The following is a 24,410-nucleotide window of genomic DNA, read 5'->3' as shown; positions in this document are numbered from 1 at the left end:
AAGAGATGTTTTTACATTTCTGGATCAGGTGGATCTAGGCTCTGCAAGAGCTTGGGTTAGCCATCTCTTAAAGGACGATTGTACCTCAATACCTCCGCACAAGAAGGTGATGGGTGAGTGGAAGGTATTGATCCAGCAACCAATGCCTGGCCAAGCTTGACTCCCACAGAAGACATTGTGTGTACCCCTTCATTTCCTACCCTGTCAATAAGTCACCTATAACCAACCAAACAAGACTTAGGAGGAAGCCAGACCTCCCTGCTCTCTTTCCAGCGTGGCCCCATCACTTCCTCTTTGTTCCTTTTGTTGTGAGATAGGATTTCACTCGGAAGGTTGACCTGCTACTGGAACGCACTAGGCATCCCAGGATCGCCTTACGCCTGAAGTTCCGGGGTTACAGGCGCAAGCCGTCACAGGTGGCTCTTCCATCTCTCCTTCCGTCTCCTTTTCCTCTTCTTTGACAAACCTGCCAACACTCACCCCTCCCACCTCATATTCTGGTCCCTCTCTGAGGGATTTCTATGGAGGAAGGAAGCCCAAGCCAGTTTAGAAGGTTCTGTTTTCATCAGTGGTTCATATAGCTGCTTCCTTTGAATTCAAATGGTTATGTTAGAGCAAAGGAAGAAAAACACAAGCCCAGGGAGCTCCTGAAACGTACAAGATTTACAAGACCTGTCCCTGTGTGTGTGTGTATGTGTGTGTGTATACACACACACATATATGTATATAAAGATATTTAAATAAGTATATAAATATATACACATACATGTTTACTTATACACACATATACATACATATATGCATGTATATATCTATGCATATATGTATATGTGTGTATGTATACACACACATATATATATAAATATATATGGCCTGTCAACACCTGTTAACACACAGATTCACACACACACACACATGCACGTACGCACACACATACACATACACATGCACATATACATATACATACATATACATATATACACATACACATAAACATACACATACATACACATACCTATATGTACATATATACATATATACATGTATACATATATACATGTATGCATGTATACATACATACATATACACATATACACATATATACATATACACACATGCACATATGCACATATACACATATACACATATACACATATACACATATATACATATATACATATATTCCACAGTGGCTGCTACAGAGAGACTCAACTCCTGCCCCAATTGCCTGCAAGCTGTCCCAGGAGCTCCAGGGCTGCACCTGCCATGAGCCATCGCCCATCCTGGAGTGGGCTTTTTTGGGGACACAACTGCCCTTGAGTCGTCCAGGTTCCTCTTTGTAACCCCTCACCTATACTCCTGTAGCTCAGAAACCTCACTGGTGCACCAAGCTAGATTTGGGTGTGTCTTTGGTCTGCTACTGGTGCTCTCCTTGGGGTGGATAGCTAGATGTTTCATGTTCAGACCTCCCCAGGAAAAGTCACTCAACACCTGTCAACACAGACTCACACAGATAAGGCTACACTAGGGCTGGAGAGATAGCTAAGCAGGTAAAGGCTCTTGCTGTGAAGCCTGATGACCGGAGTTTGAACCCCAGGGTCCACATGGTAGAAGGAGAAGGCCACTCCCACAAGTTGTCCACTGACCACCATATGGGCATTCACAGTCAGGATGAATGAGGTACAATAAAAAACAAAGCCACACTGATGGGAACTCATTTTTCCAAATTACTAAGCACAGGACGAAGTAGTACTCCCAGAGTGGAGATGAAAGCTAAACTTGGGACTTGGAGAGATGACTCAGAAGTTAACATCATTCATCATTCTTGCAGAAGACTCAGGCTCAGTTCCCAGCACCTGCATTGTGAGCACAGGCTCACAACTGCCTGTGACTACAGCTCTAGTAGACCCCTCTTAAGTCTCTCTCTCTCTCTCTCTCTCTCTCTCTCTCTCTCTCTCTGCCTTTCTCTGTCTCTACTCCCTCAACTTCTCTCCCCCTCCCCTGAATAAGCTCTATTCTATACAATACTGTTTTGTGCCTGGTCCCTCATGGGGAAAGAATGCCTCAACATGGGTCCGTAGAGGAACCTCCTTCCCCCACACCTTACCAAGCCTTCACCAAACAGATCCCTGGTTTCCCTTTCTTTTTATAAAACATAACACTTTACATCTTCCCAGGAAAGTCATAAAGCTCTGTAATGTTCTCCTGAAAAGAACATTACAGAGTTCTCCTGAGAAGGCTCACAGCCTCTGTTTTAGCTCTGCCCCTTCCAAAGACACCACACGCACCATATCTCTCATGCAGAGAGCAATCTCTCTCTCTAGATCTGCTCATTCCTCTGCTTTGCTCCAAACCTTGCAATGGTTCACGATGAATCCATCCATCTATTCAAGTACTTCACGAACAGTTCTGCATGCATTTTATATTTTAGACACCATTCCCAGTACACAGGGAGGTTCCTGTGACAGGCACATTCCTGTGCCCGAGGAATCAAAATTCTGAGGGTCAGGATGTGGTCCCATGACACAGTGTTTTCCAATGTTTTAACTTTGAGTTCGCATTCATCATGGCATATTTTCTCCACCTGTGAATCTGGGTACCACTTTTCACAACCTAGTCTCCACTCAAGTATACTTTATGCGAGCCTACAGAAATTTAAGGCAGAGAGATAGCGGTGGGAGGTCTTGTAAAAGGTTTCACCTGCTAAGCACTGACATTAGAATTGGATTAAAAATAATGGCTTGTGCGAGCTTCTGTGTGTGTGTGCGTCCTCTGTCTTTGTCTCTGTGTCTTTGGGCCAATCTGTGGAACTGGTTGTAAAGAAAGGAATGAAAATCCCTTGTTTCACAGTGCCATGTGTATTTTTTCTCCCCTGTGACTCTGCCCCAGAGTGAGACATATATCTTTTAGCTTGCCCAAATAACAAATCAACTAGGAGACCTTCAAAAGTCCCAAGAGCAGGCCCAAGAGTAGTCTCCATCCCGTGGAGTGTATGGGATGGACAGAGGCTGAGAGGGAGGGCTTAGTGAGCTCAGATTCCCAGAACCTCAAGTTTATTATGGACTTGGGGCTTCTGGGGTCTCCATGGGTTTTTGTAATTCCAGGGGTAATAGGAACTTTGTATGTGACGCAGTTTCCATGGTCTTCCTTGGCTTCGGGTTATCATCCTTTTCCTGGAAGATGAGAAAGGAGCGGGGCAAAAAATGCTGATGTAACCGATTTACAGGGGAAGGAGCCACACCCGAAGATGAACTCTAAGTAAACACGGATCAAATGTTGACTTAAGTTTCCTCACCATTCCTTGACTGGAGCCTATGAACCCTCTCTCTTCCCTCTGGCCCCTCCCTGATGCAACTATGGGCTCCCAGAATATCCCTCAGATTCCTGAGGCATTGTATACGACGTCCTCCTGCAGGTTTTTCTCCAGGCTCTGGATCACCTTACCCTCTGACTTGGTTCTCTTTCTGGAAAGACACCGCTCCCTGCCAGCTTGGCGACTCTCTAAGAGCAAACGCTGAGTGTGCCCCATTCCTGGGACCTCGCACTGCACAGCCTGCAGATTGGGAGACACTGCAGGAAGTGCTGGTGGGATTGAAGAGATGCTGTGCATTGGTTTCTATTCTTATTGAGGACCAAACAAATCCCTGCAGCATAGCGAGGGAAGGTTTATTCCGGCTCACAGTTCAAGAAAGCGTACAGCCCACCGAGGCAGGGCGGTAATGGCGAGAAGAGTCTGAGGCAGCTCTGGTCACACTGAGTCTCCAGTCAGGGAGCAGAGAACAGACAGAAACTGTGACCAGGGTGCGGGAGCTTAAACTCCATCAGCACACACCCTCACTTCCCTTAGCCAGACTCTACCTCCTAAAGGTTCCATAGTCTTCCACAACAGCACAACTAGCTGAGAAACAAGTGTTCAAATTACACAAGCCTGTGTGTGTGTGTGTGTGTGTGATTCATGTGCAAAGCACTACACTTGGTTTATCCACAAAGGGAGGATACTAGCTCTGTGCACAAGGCCTTAGGAGGGTTCCGGTGAGGTGGTTGGAATGAGAAATTTCCCTCATGGGCTCTTGTATCTGATGACTTAGTTGCCCCCTCCAGTTAGTGGCACTGTTTAGGGAGGTCATAGAGCTTTTGTGAGGTGGAGCCCAGCCTTCCTAGAGGAAGCATGTCACTGGGGCTGGACTTTGAGTGCTTATAGTCTCTCCTGGCCCATTTACTGTCTACACCTGGCTTCTGACTTGCATTTTAACATGTGAGCTCCCTTCTCCTGCCTACTACCACCAGCACAATGGACTCTTGAACCCTCTGGAACCACAAACCCAAACAAACTCTTCTTGGTCTTAGTGTTTTATCACAGCAATAGAAAATAACTAATAGCAGCCAAGTGCCTGTGGTTCTGCAGACTCACAGATGACAAATAAAACCGAGGCAAGCACTCTTCCATCCAAGATGTCCTGGGGCTGTAGGGATCAGGGCGAGGGAAGGATCAACCTGGGGATTTGGTTTGGATGAGAAATTAGATGCAGGCTCTCCTGTGTTGACCGTTTGGTCTCCATCTGGAGGTACTGTTTTGGGGGGGTTGTAGAACACTTGGGGATGGATGAACGGCTGTAACAGGTGGCTCAGTTAGAGCCTGGCCTTCCTTCCTGCCTGAGCTCTCTACTTTTTATTTTTGGGAGGAGGGGTGTTTTTAAGATGTGTTTTTATTTAGTTGTGTTTGTGTGACTATGTGAGCATGTGTATACATGCCGACGGAGGCCAGAAGAGGGCATGAGATCCTCTAGAGCTAGAGTGAAGTCAGTCGTGAGCTGTCTGATGTGGATGCTTGGAACAGAACTCAGGTCTTCTGGAAAGGGCAGGAAGTGCTCTTAGCCACCAAGCCATCTCTCCTGCCAGAAAAAAGGTGGTTTTGGGTAATAGTTCAAGGGGCAGTCCTTCACGATGGGGAACTCAAGGCAGCAGGAACTTGAAGCAGCTGATCACATCACCAGCACAGTCAGAAAACACAGAAAAGAACTTCTGCATGCCAGCTAGTGGTCATGATTTGATAGGTCAGAATCATGGCTCTGATTCTCCACTTATACCGTTCATGATCCCAGCCAGGGTATATATAGTGCCACCCACAGTGAGCAGGTCTTCCTGCCTCAATCAGTGAAATCAAGGCAGGCCCCACAGGCATGTCCAGAGACCTGTCTCCTGAGTATGTCTACATTCTGTCCAGCTGACAGCTAGCACTGGTCATCACAGACTGTACCCCTTGAACCATGAGCCAAAACAAATCCTTTAAGTTGCTCCTGTTCAGGCATTTGGTCTCAGATCTGAGACTTAAGGACTACCCAGTCTCCAAGCACTTGGCCAAGACTTGGGCCTGAGGCTGTAGGTGGCTGCTGCCTGCTGAACACCAGAGGCCAAACCTGTGTTTTCCACTCTGATGCTACCACTACTGCTGGGTAGTGTGTGGGTGTAATTAGTTCTCTTCCCAGTGGGGATTCAGTGTGTCTGTGTGTGTGTGTGTGTGTGTGTATGTATGTATTATATGTGTGTATATTCTATACATACATACATATGTATGTATGTATGTATCTCTATGTGTATGGAGTATATGTGTGTGTATGTATGTATGTATGTTTATAACTGTATATGTGTATGTTGTGTGCATATGGTCAGTATGTGGATTTATATGGATATGTGTGTGTATGTGGTGTATATGCTATGTATGTATAGTGTATGTACACACATGTATGTGTTATTTATGGTGTGTCTATGTGTCTATGTGTGTATGTGTATGTTTATGGAGTGTACATGTGTGGTATATATAGTGTAAATGTGTGCATGCAGCCGGGCGGTGGTGGCGCACGCCTGTGATCCCAGCACTCTGGGAGGCAGAGACAGATGGATTTCTGAATTCGAGGCCAGCCTGGTCTACAGAGTGAGTTCCAGGACAGCCAGGGCTATACAGAGAAACCCTGTCTCAAAAAAAACCAAATCCAAAAAAAAATGTGTGCATGCTACATTTGTGTGTGGTATATATGTATTGTGTGTTGATAATTCTAATTATCCTTTAAATTATGTATCTTAATTTATCCCATGATGCTCTTGGAGTCTCAACTTCAGCACCTGTAAAACAACCTGCAAGGTCATTGCGCCTTATACAGCCCACAGGTTGGGCAGCATCTCTCCAAAGCAGCATGTAAGCTCTCTCCTGCTAACACTGTTCTGCTTGACTGGATTCCTCTTGGGGGGGCACTCACCGAGAGCTGCTCCTCACAGGGTGGCTTAGTTCTGGATTTCCGAGGCTGCTTGGACTTCACCTGGGATCCCTGGTCTGTTCCAACCACAGAGTCCTGTTCTCTCATCTGGGCCCACTTCCTTGCCTGCTTCGTCCTGAGAAGTTTCACTCTAAGGAAATGTGTTTGTGGTCAGTTCTTCTCTGCACCCCCATGTGGGCTCTGGCTGTGATCAGCATCCAAATCTGGAGCCTCAATAGTACTGCCAGCTTGCTGTTGGATCTCGGGACTGCCACCTAACTTCTCTGCTCTCTTAACTACTGAGCCATCTCTGCACTTCCTTGTCATTTGTTTGTTTGATTGATTGATTATTTATTGAGACAGAGTGTTATGTATCCTCCCAAGCCAGCCTTGAACTCACCACATTAAAAATGACCTTAAACTTCTTATCTTCCTGTCTCTACCTCCTAAGTGCTGGGAATCTGGGCCTGAGCCATCACACTCAGAGTATGCAGTGCTGGGGTTGAAACCCGCCGCTCCGCGTGTGCCCGGCAAGCACTCGACCACCTGAGTGATATTCCCAGCCTGCATTTGCCTTCGAACCAACCTCTTCTTCACGCTGTACCACCTCACTCCTCTTCTCCTCTCCCCTGATAGACAGTCACCCAGTCCCAATTACCACCCTTCTCACTGCCAGATGGCATTAGAGGGGGTCAGGCCCTGATGGTGGCATTAGGGACTTTATGAGAAAGGATGCTTGCTGGGGATCCCAGCTTGTGATACAGCAAGAAAGCCCTCGCTGGCTCTAGGTGCCGGCACTGTGCTTCTGCACTTCCTCAGCCTCTGGAGCCCCGAGATAAGTAAACCTCTGTGCTTCATAAAGTAGCTCACCTCAGCTGTTTTGTTGCAGCAACGTGAACTGAGCTAAGACATACTCACATGAAGGGGAGGAGGCAGAGAAAGAGGAGTGTGATTGCCATGGCTGCGTAGACAACGCCCCGTAGCAGAGCTTCCAGGAAAATCTGGGGAGCCAAAGGGCCCCTACCTGGAAGCAGAAGGCATTTCAGTAAGGCTTTCTTTTTGTAAGTAAAGAAAAAAATCTCTAAATTGTGTGTGTGTGTGTGTGTGTGTGTGTGTTGCATCTCATGCACCACAGTGTATATATGGCAGTTAGAGGACAAGTTGCAGCAGTCTGTTTTCTCCTGCCGCCGTGTGGCGCCTGAGGACTGAGCTCAGGTTGTCAGCCTTGGCAGCACCTTCACCTTTCCCTGTGAAGCCATCGTGCACCCCCTCAGGAAGCCTTTAAGACCTCAGATTCAGATTCCAGGCTGTGCCCCCTCTTCTGCCCTCAGTGCCAGTCCCCCCTACCCCCCCACCCCCGTTCACTGCCCTCACCCAGTCTCCAAGTCCCCACCCTCACTTGACATCAGTAGGATGCTCAAACCATGGATGCCATGTTGGTTCTTTCCCTCACAGAGAAGAACTGTGCCCATTTCCAGGTCCTTGGCCAGGCTGAGGGTGCTGTTGTCCCAGGGACCAAGTGTGGTAGAGGTCACCTGGAGGTGGCCATGTCCAGTGTTTACATCCACAGGAACACCGTCCACCCACCACTGCACAGAGGGTGTGGGGATCCCATGGAAGGAACAACTGCACTGTAATGTCTTCTCCATAGAGCAGAAGGAGTTAAGCAGTCTGGCAGGTTCTGTGGAGAGGAAGGGTCAGGGGTCAGGGGTCAGGGGTCAGGAAGAAGACCTGACTTTCTTTATTGATCTTCCTTCAGGACCCAGTCTTCTTTTCTATGTTTGTCCTACTGAGGGTGAAACTCAAAGCCTCCTACATGCTAGATAATGCTCTACCACTGAGCCACACTCCCAGTGCCTCACTGGGGACTCTGGGCAGGTCCTCTCCTGCTGAGCCTGGCTCTCAGCACCTTCCTGGGGTTTCTAGAGATGATGTCTAATCCAGAATGACGCTCTGTCCTGCACACCGTTCTCTCCTCTTTCTTCATAGTCCTGTCTGCAGCTTCCCCAGACAGCTCTAGAAGTGCTGTTTGTCCAACTCACCGAGCTGTGGCTGTAGGGGGTCCATGTGTAGCTGCAAGAATTCCTAGGCGTACGATGCTATTCCCTGTGGGGAGTGAGGTGATGACAGCTGAAAGAAGATGGGGAAGTGGGTGAGCAGAAACGTCCTGACCACGCAGGTACTTGACACCCTCTTGATCATCCCAAGCATCAGATGACCCGGAGAAGCAAGAGTTACATGGGACAGGATGTGCGAGCATATCTAGGGGTAGGGAACATCCACTATGATCCTCTGCAAAGCCCCAATACTGTGTATCTGGGGCATTTCAAGGTCCTAAAAGCTAGTAGGGACGCATGGAAGGATGGTTCACTGTGCAGAGATGGGATGGAGACGTGTTTCTTTGGAATTCTTCCACTAGGGCTATTTAAGAAAGGGCCAGGTTGGGAATGACTGAAGGCAACCACGGAAGAGACCGCTGTTGTTACTGAGAAAGAATGGCGCACCTGCGTTGAAATGCGAGGGACGGGGGAAGGATTCAGAGGGCTGGGTAGAATTTAGGCTTTTTTGGCATTCCTTGCACTGTCCAGAAATGAGTCATCAATCAGAAGTTCATGGCCAGATGTGGTGGCTCACTCCCGTAGTCATATGACTTAGAAGACTGAAACAGGAAGACAGCTGTAACTGGCTGTAGAGAGTGGGCTAGTCTCTGCTCATGAGTACCAGGGTCGCAGGAAACAAACAAAGAACGATTGTTCCTACCCCTCCCTCCTCCCTCCCCCCAAGGAAGAAACCACTACCCAGGTTTCCTGGTCACAAGTGCTCCTTACATTGCCACCAAACACGAGCCTCATTTTTGTACTGTCAATTTTTCCTTCCTTTCCCAACTTAAAACCCCAGAATAAACCCAATATCTGCATCCTGGCCCAAGTTCTGCTGGTAAATCACCACCACATCACTCTGATCAAATACCATCCCCTCTCCAACGCTGTTTTCAGCTTCACATGGGTGGGAGTTGCTGCTGGCGACATAGGGATCCACCTGGCATTATAATTCTGATTTCTTCCCGCTCCCCTCGGCCGGCTCAAAGGAGTACAGCTGGGAGGGCTCCTCACCGGTCCCTTCCTGGTTTTCCTCTGTTCATCACTTCTTATTTTACTTCACATCTTGTTCTCAGGGATCCACCAAATTATTTTCCCTCAGCACGCTTCTATCTGCCTGTCTCCGTAGCCTCCTTGCTAGTCAAGTGCTCTCCAACTGTTAGATTTTTTTTTAATTTTTTTTAATTTTTAATTTTTTTGTTTGGCTTTATGTGGACTCTGATGTAGCCCAGGCTGGCCTTTCTATATAGTTGAGGATGATCTTGAAATCCTGATCCTCCTGCCTCCACCTCCGAGAGCTAAAATAATTAGTGTGTAATTAGAATTAATTGACCAAGAGACTGTCGGGAGCCTAATTAATGTATTAACCTGGCAGGTTATGACAGATATGGATTATTGGATTACTGATTTATGAAGCTACCTCACATGGTCACTAAACTGATCGTTAACTCACAGACTTCTTGCTTGTTCTATGAGAGTGGTGATCCACTTGCTTCTTTTCTGGTTAACTTGGTGACATACTGAAGGTGACTCAGGGGTTGACAGGATGAAGAAGAGCATGACAGAGACGGGACAAATAAGTGACAGAGAGGTGACAGGTTGACTGGGTGACCGAGGGGAGCAAGATGAACAGCTGACCAAATGCTGAGGGCTGACAGACGGGCTAGCGTAGAAAGAGGCACCTGGCGAGCCGACCGACCGGTGTGCAGCCGCTCTCTGCTGCCGATCCAGGATCGGCTTTAGATGAGCCAAGGAGCTCGCGGTACCTTGGAGCTGAGGCTGCCGGGCGGCCTAACCGCTCCGTGGCTACCGCGTGAGAGGTCCAGGAATGCCACTGGCTGAGGACTGCTTGACTAAGGGAGAAACTCTGTGTCCCCAGGAGGTGGTCTTCAGGGACAAACAACTTCCATGCACAAGAATTCCATAGACTCTCCCACAGGCCCAGGTGGCCCGTCATCTATCTTAGGTCTGCCAGACTCTAGCCACAAGAGGGGTGCAATACAGTCTTTGCAGTGTGTGTGTGTGTGTGTGTGTGTGTGTGTGTGTGTGTGGTGGTGGTGGGGTGCACGCCTATGCGCATGCGTGTCTATCTGTCTGTCTCTGTGTGTCTGTCTGTCTGTCTGTCTGTCAGTGACCTGGAGAGGTATAAGCATCCTACCCAGCAGCCAACGAATAGCTGCACTCCTATGCTACAGCCAATCAGCGAGGTTATAATGCACAGACACCACAGTCAGGAGCTGAACTTGCAAGTCCCGCCCCTCTTTGTTGTGGCTCTGAGCCAATCAGAAGCTAGTATGAGCCGCTGGAACTCAGGCGGGAGTTTCCTCAGCAAGGCCTTTCAAGACCACTCTCATGAAATCACACCTTGGCCTCCAGTCCTGCTTATTTGCTTTCCGGTTGGTAAGCCCTGCTTGATTTTCTTCTACTTGACCCATTACACATACGTTCTGACCCATTTCACATTTTCCAGACTGCATTTTAGCTAAAAGATTATATTAAAATTGTATTTATTGACTGCCTCACTAAGACTTGCAGTTCTTGTCACGTTTTGTTGACAAGTTTTCGCAACCGTCTCTCGAGGTTGAAGTACTTGACTGTGCTTCATACACAATGAATATAGCCGTAATCACGGGCAGGGTGAAGGAGCAGGACATCAGGGGTTCACGTGCTACAGGTTCGCTTAACTTCCTAAGATGCTGTCAAGTGGACACCTTAACCTGCTCCATATCAGCCACACATGACAAGAGTCATTTTATAAATTTAGCCATTCTGGTGTGTGTGTGTGTGTGTGTGTGAGAGAGAGAGAGAGAGAGAGAGAGAGAGAGAGAAGGAGGGAGGGGGAGGGGAGAGAGGGAGGGGGAAAGAAGAGGGAGGGGGTGAAGGAAGAGAGGGAGGAGAGAAGGAGAGGGATGGAGGGAGGGAGGGAGAGACTGGCTCACTGAGATTTTAATTTGCATTTGCCTGAGAATCAATATAACATTCTTATGCTTTTTTGTTGTTGTTTCTTTTTAATTTTTTTATTCGATATAATTTATTTACATTTCAAATGATTTCCCCTTTTCTAGCCCCCCACTCCCTGAAAGTCCCGTAAGCCCCCTTCTCTTCCCCTGTCCTCCCACCCACCCCTTCCCACTTCCCCGTTCTGGTTTTGCCGAATACTGCTTCACTGAGTCTTTCCAAAACCAGGGGCCACTCCTTCTTTCTTCTTGTACCTCATTTGATGTGTGGATTATGTTTTGGGTATTCCAGTTTTCTAGGTTAATAACCACTTATTAGTGAGTGCATACCATGATTCACCTTTTGAGTCAGGGTTACCTCACTTAGTATGATGTTCTCTAGCTCCATCCATTTGCCTAAGAATTTCATGAATTCATTGTTTCTAATGGCTGAATAGTACTCCATTGTGTAGATATACCACATTTTTTGCATCCACTCTTCTGTTGAGGGATACCTGGGTTCTTTCCAGCATCTGGCAATTATAAATAGGGCTGCTATGAACATAGTAGAGCATGTATCCTTATTACATGGTGGGGAATCCCTGGGTCATTCTTATGTTTTTTAAGTTAATTATTTTCATATTTTACATCCTGACCCTCCTCTCCACCCAGTCCTTCCCATTCCCCTCTCCCTCAGTCTGCTCCTTCTCCCCGTCTTTTTTTTTTTCAGGAAAGGAGGGGCCTTCCATGGGTATCCCCCAGCCTTGGCACATCGACTTGAAGCAACACTAGGGTCATATCCTATTGAGACGATGAGGCAGCCCAGTAGGGGGAACGGGTTCCAAAGGCAGTCAACAAAGTCAGAGAAGTCCCCTGCTCCTGCTGTTCGGAGTCCCATATGAAGATCAAGCTACATGACTGTTACATGTGTGCAGAGGGCCCAGGTCAGCCCCACGCGTGCTGTCTGGTTGTCCCGGGTTCAGTCTCTGAGCTCCTGTGTGCCCTGGCTGACTCTGTGTGTGGTTGACTCTGTAGGTTTTCCTATGGTGTCCTTGACCGCTCTGGCTCCTACAATCCTTCCTCCCTCCCCTTCTGCAGAATCCCCTAAGTGTTTAGCTCTGGGTCTTTGCATCTCTTTCATCCCATTGCTGGGTGAAGCCTCTCTGAGGACAGTTGTGCTAGGCTCCTGTCTGCAGTGCAGCAGACTATCATAGCAGTGTGGGCTTCCTCTCATGGAACGGGCCTCAAGGTGGACCAGTCATTGGTTGTCCGGTCCCTCAATTTCTGTTCCATCTTTACCTCTTCACATCCTGTAGGCAGAGCTAATTGTAGATTAAGGTTTATTACTTGGTTAGTGTCCCAGTCCTTCCACTGGAAGTCTTGCTTGTTGGTACATGGCTAGTTCAGGCTCCATGTTCCCCATTGCCAGGAGTTTTAGCTGGGGGTCACTCTCATAGATTTCTAAGAGTTCCCACTGTCCAAGGTTTCTAGCTTGTTTTAGAAATACACCCCCTCCAATTCCAGTTGTCTCTCTGAGTACTCTATTGCTCTGCTCTGACCCTGCCTGATCACCCCTGTTCCCAACCCCAGCTCTCCCCCACAATGTCTTGCCCCATCCATCCATGATGTCTATTTTCCCTTCTTAGTGAGAGTCACACATGTCCCCTTAAGGCATCCTTGTTTCTTAGTTTCTTTGGGTCTGTGGATTGTAACATACTTATCCTTTATTTATGGCTAATATCCACTTGTGAGTATATACCATGCTTGTCTTTCTGGGTCTGGGTTACCTTACTCAGGATGATCCATCTATCTATCTCGCTATCTCTATCTATCTGCCTATCTCTATCTATCTATCTATCTATCTATCTATCTATCTATCTATCTATCTATCTATATCTATCTATCTCTATCTATTTATCTATCTTTCTTTCTTCCTTCTTCTTTTACTTCTTCTTCTTCCTCTTCTCTCTCTTTCTCTCTCTCTCTCCATCCCTCCCTCTCTCCCTGCCTCCCTCTCTCCTTCTCTCTTTCTTCCTTCCTTCACTTTACACCCCAATCACTGTCCTTCCTCCTGGTTCCCCCTCCCACAGCACCTACCCCCACCCTTACTTCTTTTCTCCTCTGAGAGAACTGGAAACCCATCTCCACCCTGCCCAGGAATTTCCTAACACATCAAATCTCTGCAGGGCTAGGCACTTCTCCCACTGAGGCCAGAAAAGACAGCTGAACTAGGAAAATGGATTCCACAGACAGGCAAGAACTTTAGGGATAGCCCCAACTCTGGTTTGTGACTCACATAAAGACCCAGCTGCACATCTGCTACATATGTGCTGGGGACCTAGATCCAGCCCTTGTATGCTCTTTGGTTGGTGGTTCAGTCTCTGAGAGCCCTCAAGGGTCCAGGTTAGTTGACCGTTGGTCTTCCTATGGAGTTCCTATCTCCTTCAGGGCCCTAAATCTGTGCCCCAAGTTTTCTATAAGAATCCCAGAGTGCCATCCAATGTTTGACTGTGGGTCTCTGAGTCAGATGCTGGGTGAACCTCTCAAAGACAGCCATGCTAAGCTCCTGTCTGCAAGCCTGACAGAGCAACATCAGTAGTGTCAAAGATTGGTGTTTGCCAATGGGGTAGGTCTTTAGTTGAGCTGGTTATTGTTTGGCCATTCCCTCAGTCTCTGCTCCATCCCTGTGCCTCAATTTCTTGTAGGCAGAATACATTTGGGGTTGAAAACTTTGTGGTTCAGTTGGTGTCCCTGTCATTCCACTAGAGCTCCTGCCTGACTACAGGAAGTGGACTCCTCAGGTCCCATGTTCCCACTCTGCTGTGAGTCTCAGCTAAGGTCACCTACATTGATTCTTGGGAGCCTTTCCTATCCCAGTCTATCTATCTATCTATCTATCTATCTATCTATCTATCTATGGAATAGTTTGAAGAGTATTGCTATTAATTCTTTGAAAGTCTGGTAGAATTCTGTACTAAATCCATTTGGCCCTAGACTTTTTCTTGTTTGGAATTTTTAATGACTGTTTCTGTTTCCTTACAGAACACAGGGCTTTTAAAATAGTTTACATGATCTTGATCTACAGTGGTATCTGCCTAGAAAATCATACATTTTGTTAAGATTTTCCAATTTTGTTGAGTATAGGCTTTTGAAGGAGGATCTGAAGAGTCTTCGAATGTCCTCGGTTTCTGTTGTTGTGTCTCCCTTTTCACTTCTGGTTTTTTGTTTTGTTTTGTTTTGTTTTGTTTTGTTTTTTTAACTTGTATACCGTCTCTCCGTCTTTTGGTTAGTTTGGCTAAGGGTTTGTCTATTTTGTTAATTTTCTCAAAGAACCAGCTCTTGGCTTTATTCATTCTTTGTATTGTTTTCTTTGTTATAAATGATTGATTTTAGCCCCAGTTTTGATTATTTTTTGCCTTCTCCTCTTAGATGTGCTTGCTTCTTCTTTTTTATTTTTCTAGAGATTTTGGATGTTCTTTTAAATTCTTGGCATGAGAACATTCTTTTTTTTTTCTTTTTTTGGTTTTTAAGACAGGGTCTCTCTGAGTAGTCCTGGCTGTCCTAGAACTCACTCTGTAGACCAGGCTGGCCTTGAACTCAGAAATCCACCAGCCTCTGCCTCCCAAGTGCTGGGATTAATTGTGCAAAAATTCTTAGATGAGTCCCAAGTGAAGAATAGAATGTCTCTCACTGTTAGAGTTCCTTGTGTTTCCCACCTTGTGTTTCCCACCTTGTGTAAAGCCTTTTCCCCTTGTGTAAGTGGATTTGATTCTGACAATTTAATCACTAGAATTCACTCTCCATGAGGGCAGGGATCTTTGACTTGGTTTTATTTTATTTTATTTTTGACATTTTGAGACAGAGTTTCACTCTGTAGCCCAGACTAGCCTCCAACTCTTGAGACTCCTACTCCAGCACCGCCCCCTGCCCCCAGTGCTGGACTGTAGCTTGAACACAATCATCTGGGATTGCTGTTGTTTGCAGAACGGTCAGCGGTCACCAGACACTGAATAAACAAGTTAAGTCAACGTCCAGGGGGTCAACTGCAAGTGTTCTGGGTCTGGGGTCTTTTTGTAAAGACAAGGAGAATGACGTCACTTGTAGCAGTTACCAGTCAGAGCTGGGGATTCGTAGAGCTACCACCTTTAAGGACGTCTCACATTTTTTCCAAAAATTCATTTATTTTTAAACACAAAAATCAGGTAAGCTTTCTACAGTCCAATTCTCCAGGAACAAGCCAGAATTTGGCTTCCAGCCCATCAGAAAGGTTGGACAGCAATAATGCCACACAAAGTTATCTCTCCCCGCAGGAGACAGAAAACATTCTGCTTGGTTGCACACATGTAATTCTCTAAATCTGGTTGGTACTTCTGTCATCATGTATTCCGTCCCAGGGTTCTGGCATGCAAGAGAATCCATCTCTAAAATTCAAAGTTTCCAAACTGAGGTGTGTGGTTTTGTGTGTGTCTGAATTGGGGTTTATAACCAACGCGATCATTAAACATTTGTTCCCTGCTTTTGGAGTCACTGCTGAGCCCAGCAGCCCCTTCTCCATCGCTAGTTCCTACACCTTCCACATCTTCCTTCTGTTTCTTAAGGAGCCTCCAGGTCCTTTCAAGTGCTCTCAGACTCCTCAATGTCATCGAACTTGAGCTCCAGGAGAGTTTGTTCTCGTTGCAGCATATTGAAGTTGACTGGGACTTTAGAGGAGCCAGACCCAGTGAGCTACAGGCTGTTAAAATGGCAGGAGAAGGAAAGCTGTGGGTGCCAAGCCTCAGTTACAAACAGATGAATCAATTCACAAGAGTATCCACAGGAGCTAAGCGGGTCCTAAATGAGTAAATTATTCATTAATCAGATGCTTCCTGTGTTGAGCTAAAGAGTTGAAAGTCACTGCCGAAATCTCTCTCAGGTCTCAGAAGCTTCCCAGATCCTCCGTTCCCACCATGACTCCATTGCTGCGCAGCCCGAACTGTGCCTACCTTTTCACTGACTTCTTTTTTTATTTCTTCCCCAACCCAGAGATCAATGAGTAGAGAGTTGTTCAATTTCCGTGAGTGTGTAGGCTTTCTGGTGTGCCTGTTGTTGAAGTCTAGCTCTAACCCATGGTGGTTTGATCAGATACAAGGTGTTCCTTCAATCTCTTGAGGCTTGCTTTGTGACTGACTATATAGTCCATTTTGGAGAAGGATCCATGAGGTGCTGAGAAGAAGGTAGATTCTTTTGTGTTTTATGAAATTTTATAGATGTCTATTAGGTCTATTTAATTCATAATGTATGTTAGTTTTGTTATTTCTCTGCTTAGTTTTGTCTGGATGACCTGTCAACTGGTGAGAGTGGGGTGTTGAAGTCTCCCACTGTGTGAGTTTCAATGTACAACTTAAGGTTTAGCAATGTTTATTTTACAAATATGGATGCCCTTATGTTTGGGGCATAGATGTTCAGAATTGAGATATTATCTTGGTAGATTTTTCCTTTGATAAATATGAAATGTCCTTCCCTTTCTCTTTTGAATAATTTTAGTTGAAAGTCTATTTTATTAGATATTAGCATGGCTATTTCAGCTTGCCTCCTAGGCCCATTTGCCCCTTACTCTGAGGTAGTATGTATCTCTATTGCTGAGATATGTTTCTTCTATGTGGCAGAATAATGGACCCTATTTTCAAATCTATCTAGTTAGCCCTGTGTTTTTTTTATTAGGGAATTGAGTCCATTGATGTTGAGAAATGACCAGTGATTATTACTTCCTGTTATTTTTATGTTAGTGGTGTTAGTGTGTGTGTGTGTGTGTGTGTGTGCGCGCGCGCGTGCGTGTGCGTGCGCATGTGCGAGTTTCCTTTATTTTTGCTGGTATGGAATTACTTATGGAATTCGTATGGAAATGTACATGTTAGTTTCCTTTGTTTTTGCTGGTGTGGAATTACTTGTTTCCTGTGTTTTCTTGGAGGTAGTCCTGGGGTTGAAGTATTCCTTTTAGTATTTTCTTTAGGACTGGATTTGTGATAGATATTTTTTAAATTTGGATTTGTCTTAAAATATCTTGCTTTCTCATCTATGGTGATTGAGATTTTTGCTGAGTATAGCAGTCCAGGTTGGCTTCTGTGGTTTCTTAGAGGTTGCAAGATATTTCTCCAGGTCCTTCTAGCTTTTAGAGTCTCTGTTGAGATGTCAGGTATAATTCTGATAGGTCTGCCTTTGTATGTTACCTGGCCTTTTTCCCTTGCCACTTTGAATACTTTTTCTTTATTCTATAGATTTTGTATTTTGATTATTATGTGGTGGGAGGATTTTCTTTTCTGGTCCAGTCTAATTGATGTTCTGTGTGCTTCTTTTATGTTTATAGGCATCAGAAACGTTTTCTTCTATGATTTTGTTGAAAACATTTTCTGGTTCTTATAGCTGGGACTCTTTACTGTCTTCTATGCTTGTATTCTGAGGTTAGGTCTTGTTATGATATCCCATATTTCCTGGATGTTTTATGTCATGATAGTTTAGATTTAACCTTTTCTTTGACTGATGTATCAGTTTCTTCTATTGTATCTCCTATGCCAGAGATGGTCTCTTGCATCTCTTCCATCTCTTCCATCTCTTCCATCTCTTGCATCTCTTGCATCTCTTGCATCTCTTGCATCTCTTGCATCTCTTGCATCTCTTCCATCTCTTGCATCTCTTCCATCTCTTGCATCTCTTCCATCTCTTGCATCTCTTCCATCTCTTGCATCTCTTGCATCTCGTGCATCTCTTGCATCTCTTCTATCTCTTGCATCTCTTCCATCTCTTGCATCTCTTGCATCTCTTGCATCTCTTGCATCTCTTCCATCTCTTGCATCTCTTCCATCTCTTCCATCTCTTGCATCTCTTCCATCTCTTGCATCTCTTCCATCTCTTGCATCTCTTACATCTCTTGCATCTCTTGCATCTCTTGCATCTCTTGCATCTCTTGCATCTCTTGCATCTCTTGCATCTCTTGCATCTCTTGCATTCTGTTGATGATGCTTGTTGCATCTGTTGTTCCTCTTCTCCAGAGTTCGCTCAGTTTTATTTTCTTTAGTGCTTCAATTTCCATTTTCAGATTTTAAACAGGTCTATTTATTTTGTTTTCCTGTTTAATTTTATTTTCCTGTATTTCTTTAAGGGATTTTGTTTCCTCTTTAAAGGCCTCTACTCTTTTGGTTGTATTTTCCTGTATTTTTAAGGGATTTATTTATTTCCTCTTTAAAGGTTTTTTTTTTTTTGGTCATTTTTATCAGATTAGATTTAAGATCATTTTCTTGTGCTTTAGTTGTGTAAGGATATTCAAAGCTTGCTTTAGTAGGGGAGCTGTGCTCTGAAGTTGTCATATTCCCTAGCTTTTGTTTATTGTGTCCTTTTGAGGTCCTTTAGCCATCTGGATGGCTTTAGTCTCTAGATATTCTAGTTGTATCAGGTAGTGGGAGGGGATGTAACCTCCCTGATACTGGTGTGGCTGACTTGGACTGTATGGTTCTGGATCAACATACAGAAGAAGGAAGACAGAGAGGGATGGTGGGAAAATGGGGTCCAATGGGAATAACAGGTCTCTCAGAGCACCTGGAGGTGCCCCCAGGGGACTCAGCAGGCACAGAAGATGGGTTTAGGAAGAGAATCTAACCTGTGTACTTCTGGATCAGCAGGGAAGGTGGGTAGAGAGGTGACAGGATGATGCAGGTCCTCTAGGGATAGCAGACAGCTCAGTGCAGATGGAGGTGCCCCAGAGGACTCAGTGGCCGAGAAGATGGCTGCAGGAAGGGACTCTCGTGGTTGATCTTTGCAAGTTCTCTCCATTTGCCTGAAATTTTCATGATATATTTGTTTTTAACAGCAGATTGATACTCCATTGTGTAAACATACCATATTTTCTTTTTCTGTTCTTTGTTTGATGGCTGAATAGATTGTTTCAAGTTTTTGGTTATTATGAATATAATAGGTACTATGAACACAGTTGAGCAAGTATGGTGGACATACTCTGGTTATGGTGGACATCCTATGTATATATGCCCAGGAGTGGTATAGCTGTGTCTTGAGGTAAATATATACCCAATTTTCTGAAAAATTGCCAAATTGATTTCCAAAGTGGCTGTACAAGTTTGTGTCCCATCAGAAGTGGAGGAGTATTTGTTCCCCGTGCTCCACATCCATACCAGTGTGAGATACTCCTTGAGTTTTCTTTTTTTTATCTTGGCTATTCTGGTGCATGTTAGAGTTGTTTTGACTTGCATTTCCCTGCAGATCAGATGTTGAACATTTTAAAACATGCTTCTCTGCCATTTGAGATTCCTTTGCTGAGAATCTGTATCCCATTAAATTGGGTTATTTGGTTAATGTCTAGTTTCTTGATTTATTCATATATTTTCACTACCAGCCCTCTGTCAGATGTGGGGTTGAAGACCTTTTCTCATTCTGTAAGGTGCCATTTTGTCCTTTTGACAGTGTCCTTTGTCTTACAGAAACTTTTCAACTTCATGAGGTCCCAGAGTTAAGTCAAGATCAAATAAACAATCTAAATAGACCTATAACCCCTAAGGAAATTGAAGTAGTCACTAAAAGTCTACCAACAATAGCAACAAAAAAGGCAAAGGTCAGATGATTTTAGTGTAGAATTCTACCCGACTTTCAAAGAAGAACTAATAATAATACTCCTCAAATTATTCCAGAAAATAGAAACAGGAGGAACACTGCCAAACTCATTCTATGATATTATGGTCACCCTAATACTTAACCCACACAAAGACTCAGCAAAAAAAGAAAACTTCAGACCAATTTCTCATGAACACTGATGCAAAAATACTCAATAAAATGGTTGCAAACTGTATATAAAAACAACTCAATAATATCATCCACTGTAATCAAGTAGATCCAAGGATGGTTAAACATATGAAAAATTATCGATGTAACCCATCATATAAACAAACTGAAAGAAGAAAAAAATATGATCATCTCATTTGATGCTGAAAAAACCTTTGACAAAGTCCAATACCCCTTCATGATAAAAGTCTTGGAGAGATCAGGCATACAGGGCACACACCCAAACACAATAAGGCAACACAGCAATGTGATAGCCGACATCGAACTAAATGAGAGAAACTAAAAGCAGTACCACTAAAATCAGGGGAAAGGCAAGACTGTCCAGTCTCTCCATACCCACTCAATATAGTGCTTGAAGTTCTAGGTAGGGCAATGTGTCAACTAAAGGAGATAAAGGGGATGCAAATTGGAGAGGAAGAAGTCAAAGTATCATTATTCACAGGTGATATGATGGTATACATAAGTGGCCCCAGAAATTCTTGCAGGGAACTCCTGGAAATTTTAAGTGATAAACATCTTTAGCAAAGTGTCTGGATACAAAACTAAAAAGAACAAAAACAAAAAACAAAAAACAAGCCCACTAGCTCTTAGGGAAAAACAACATCCTTTAAAATAGTCACAAATAGTATAAAATATCTTGGTGTAATGCTATGTTAAAAAACATCAAGTCTTTGAAGGAAGAAAGTGAAGAGGATGTCAGAAGATGGAAAGATCTTCCATATTCATGGATCAGAAGAATTAACATAGTAAAAATGTTACTTCTTACCAAAAGCAATCTACAGATTCAATAGGATTCCCATCAACACTTCACCGCAGTTCTTTACAGACCTCAAAAATCAAATTATTTCAAAAACTGATTTGTTATCATTGTTATTTCATTTATCTGTGAATGTCATATGTGTGCAGGTGCCTATGGAGTCCAAAACTGGGCTTAAATCCCTTGAAAGTGGAGTTAGAGATGGTTGTGAGCTATCTGTTAGGAGTGCTGAGACCTACTATGTTACAGACATTTCCTGGGAAGATGCTACAAAAACCCATACCCACCCCCAGAAAGAAAGTCCACAACAGACCGAATCAACAAATGCACAAAAGCCCAATTTGGTGAACCAATGAGTTTGCTTTATTGTTTTATTAGTAGGAACATTACAATAAAATTAAAAGTATACTACATGTTTTAAATTTAAATGTCTAATGTGTGTGTGTGTGTGTGTGTGTGTGTTTGCCTGTGCCATGTGAATCCAAGTGCCTAGAGAAACCACAAGGTGGCATCAGACCTTCTGAAGCTAGAGTTGCATGGTATTTTAGGTCAATTGATGCAGGTACCAGAAACCAACTTGAATCTTCTACAAAAACATTACATGCTCTTAACCAGCAAGCCTTGTGGGATGTTAAGCACAAAACTCCCACATTTAAAATTTAATGTAAAAAAAAAAAACCAAGTAAGTTTTAAATGATCGTAGAATTGGGCAGCATTTAGTAGCTGTGTGATGTAAGAGAAGAATGGAAAAATCTCAATTTCAAACCCTCCTCTTCTTCCTATTCCTGTATAAGCAGTATTCCACAGATTGAATTTTCTTTTTAACCCAAATTTAATGTCACTTTAAGATTAGAGAAAACAACTAAAAAAAAAAAAAAGCATGAATGGAGAGGCTGTAGCAACATTAGTGGCTAAGTCCACTGGCTGCTCTCCCAGAGGACTCAGATCTGATTCCCAGCACCCACATGGTAGGTCACAACTGTCTGTAAATCTAGTCCCAGGGTATATGACACCCTCTTCTGACCTCTGTACACACTGCATGCATGAGGCATGCAGGCAGAGATGTAGGCACTCACACTCATAAAAAGTAAAACAAATCTTTAGAAATATGAATGGAAAATAAGTAAAAAATAGCACAATGAAGAAAACCAGGCAGGGGAGCTAGATGGGCATGGTGACTCAAACTTGTCACCATGTAGCATGTAGGTGACTGAGGCAGGAGGATTGCCATGAGTTCCACATTGGCCTGGGCTTCAGAGTGAGACCTGGTCAGGAGCCATCTAGGAGAGGCCAAAGGCTAGCAGGTGATCTTCCAGAGATGGTTCATTATGGACCTGAGGTGATGAGCCCTTGGAGGCAAGGCCCAAGGGGCAAGTCTCAGGATTTGATTCCTGCTATTGATGTTTTTCCTATCATTATTAAATTAATTTAACAATCTCTGCACCTTAGGCCACTCTATTGAGCAGGTTTTCTGTATATCATCCAAAAGTACTTGTCTTATAGTGATGCTATACAGAAAAATAGATGATTTCTTCATTTCTAACAATGATTCTATAAGAATTCCTAAGGTTATACTAGTAATTATTAAGCCCATACAATAGGGGCTACAATTAGAGCCCTCTATAATATGATAGCTGCAATTGGGACTCTGAAATTCTTCTTATATCACGAGCTAATTGTACCAGATGGAAAACAGGCATACAGATTTAATATTTAGGAATACATTCCTTTAGGCCATAAAACAATGAACTAAAGGTTGTAAAAGTAACGACTGATTTATTGTAGGTGCAAGGACAGAAGATAAAATATTGACTGGGTTTAACTATATTAAACTTCAGTGTTAACTTAGACATAAGAATTATATCATTTTAGACTCTCCACAAACCTGTGAAACAAGTAACAGATAATGAGCCTTACTAGCCTAACTAGATAACTAGCCTTAATGAGACACAAGTAGACATCTCTGCTGTCAACGTCTTCTTCAATGTATGACTTAAATTTATGTTTAAACTTGGGATGAACTTTTGATTGCCGGAATGCCGTGTGATCATGTGTCCTGGGAAAGTACAAAACTAGGAACGATGACGTCAAGTAAACAGAACACAGAATACAGAACGAGAATTAGAAACCAAGGCAGATGGTAGAGGGCAGACGAAGAACAGAGAAGTAGAAGCAACCTAGAGACTTTACAGGGATGGGGGGGCTGAGCAGACGAGGAGAGACGGAGGAGAAAGCAGAATTAAGTAGACGAGGGAGAAATAGAAGAGAAGCAGGGTAGAAGCAAGGTTGTAAGCAGTAGACTACAACAGGGGCTGAGGAGGAAAACCAGATGAGAGTCAGAAGACAGGGAGCTGCAGGGAGAGCAGAAATCAGCAGGCAGGCTTTTTGTACAATGAGACTCTCCATTTAACTTATTTAGCAATAAAAGGGTCGAAGGTTTTTTTTCCTTTCTCTGAGCAATAAAAGTTAGAGCTTGTTTTTCATCCAGAATGACTGTGTTCTTTTTGCACTAGATCAATAAAACCTGCTCTTGGAGGCTTTCTCTCTCTCTCTCTCTCTCTCTCTCTCTCTCTCTCACACACACACACACACACACACACATATACACACACGCATACACATATACATATACGAGTGTGTTAGTATGTAAGTTGATGAGACAGATTGCTGAGCCCCACAAATAAGTATGAGATAATAAATGTGCATATATGAATGTGTGTATGAAGGGATGTGTGTTTGTGCATATTTGCCCGGGTAAAAGATTTTCCTATTGCTAGTGTGACTCTCTTCTCCTGGTTCGATAAATGTTATTATTCCAAGTCTCCTTCTTACCTGGCCAGTGAAAGGTGAGGTTTCTGGGCAAGAGAGAAAGGAGCCCTAGGGATTAATCCCTTACTTAATGCTCCGCTGTTTAACAATAGGGTGTTAATTTGCCAGAGACCTGCAGTTTTGGGCATCAGAGTAACTTAGAGTTAAGATGGTGAATTATAGAATAAGCAAGAGTTAAGTTTCCTAGCACTAATCAAGCACAGAGATTTGTAAAGTAGATAATAGAGAGAGAGTAAAGTTTCCTTGGTGTTTAATGAAGTGTGCAGTAGTAATGGATAAGCTTTAGCACAGAGCAATCAGAGTTAAGGCCCGAGCCCTTAAGGAAGCACAGACAGTATGGAAGGGCTAAGTTTTCTTTATTAGATATTTTTTTATTTACATTTCAAATATCCGCTTTCCTAGTTTACCCTCCAAAAACACCTATCCCACCCCCCCACTCACCAACCCATCCACTCCCTCTACCCTGTCCTAGCATTCCCCTATACTGGGGCATCCAGCCTTCTCAGGACCAAGGGCCTCTCCTCCCTTTGATGTCCAACAAGGCCATTGTCTGCATGAGTTTCCAGTAGTCTGTGAATTGTATCTTGTGTATTCCAAAACATAGAAAGTTATAGAGAAAAGAAGTCAGTGATTATCAGCCACAGAAAGAGCAAGAGAGTGTTGAAAAATAAGTCTCCAGAAGCTATCATCAGCTCCAGCGTCCAGCATAGTTAGA

At 44.1% G+C, this 24,410-nt stretch overlaps 2 protein-coding genes across 2 annotated transcripts; both read right to left on the bottom strand.

The window, feature by feature from the left end:
• Window positions 1-3,056: 3,056 nt before the first annotated feature.
• Siglecl1 (SIGLEC family like 1) lies at window positions 3,057-10,307 on the bottom strand. Its single transcript, XM_052194444.1, has 6 exons — window positions 10,050-10,307; window positions 8,756-8,831; window positions 7,651-7,932; window positions 7,170-7,275; window positions 6,255-6,402; window positions 3,057-3,173 (listed from the first exon to the last, which is right to left on the bottom strand). The coding sequence occupies exons 1-6, from the start codon at window positions 10,305-10,307 to the stop codon at window positions 3,057-3,059; spliced, it is 987 nt and encodes a 328-aa protein (XP_052050404.1).
• A 5,400-nt stretch (window positions 10,308-15,707) lies between these two features.
• Window positions 15,708-15,969, bottom strand: LOC127682588 (anaphase-promoting complex subunit CDC26-like). Its single transcript, XM_052179016.1, is given in 2 exon segments — window positions 15,708-15,884; window positions 15,886-15,969. Coding segments are annotated over 2 exon segments (261 nt in total).
• Between the last annotated feature and the right edge of the window lie 8,441 nt (window positions 15,970-24,410).

Source organism: Apodemus sylvaticus, chromosome 1 (assembly GCF_947179515.1).
Source record: "Apodemus sylvaticus chromosome 1, mApoSyl1.1, whole genome shotgun sequence".
In the NCBI taxonomy this organism is placed as follows: domain Eukaryota; kingdom Metazoa; phylum Chordata; class Mammalia; order Rodentia; family Muridae; genus Apodemus; species Apodemus sylvaticus.
This window is presented reverse-complemented; position numbering and strand designations above follow the sequence as displayed.

Coding starts and splice junctions, on each gene's coding strand:
- Siglecl1 (XM_052194444.1), bottom strand. CDS start 10,307: ATGACGGGCCACCTGGGCCTGTGGGAGAGTCTATGGAATTCTTGTGCA. Junction 8,832..10,049: donor CAGAGAGCGGCTGCACACCG/GTCGGTCGGCTC, acceptor ATTTCTGGACAG/TGCAAGGAATGCCAAAAAAG. Junction 7,276..7,650: donor GAGCATCCTACTGATGTCAA/GTGAGGGTGGGG, acceptor TTCTGCTTCCAG/GTAGGGGCCCTTTGGCTCCC.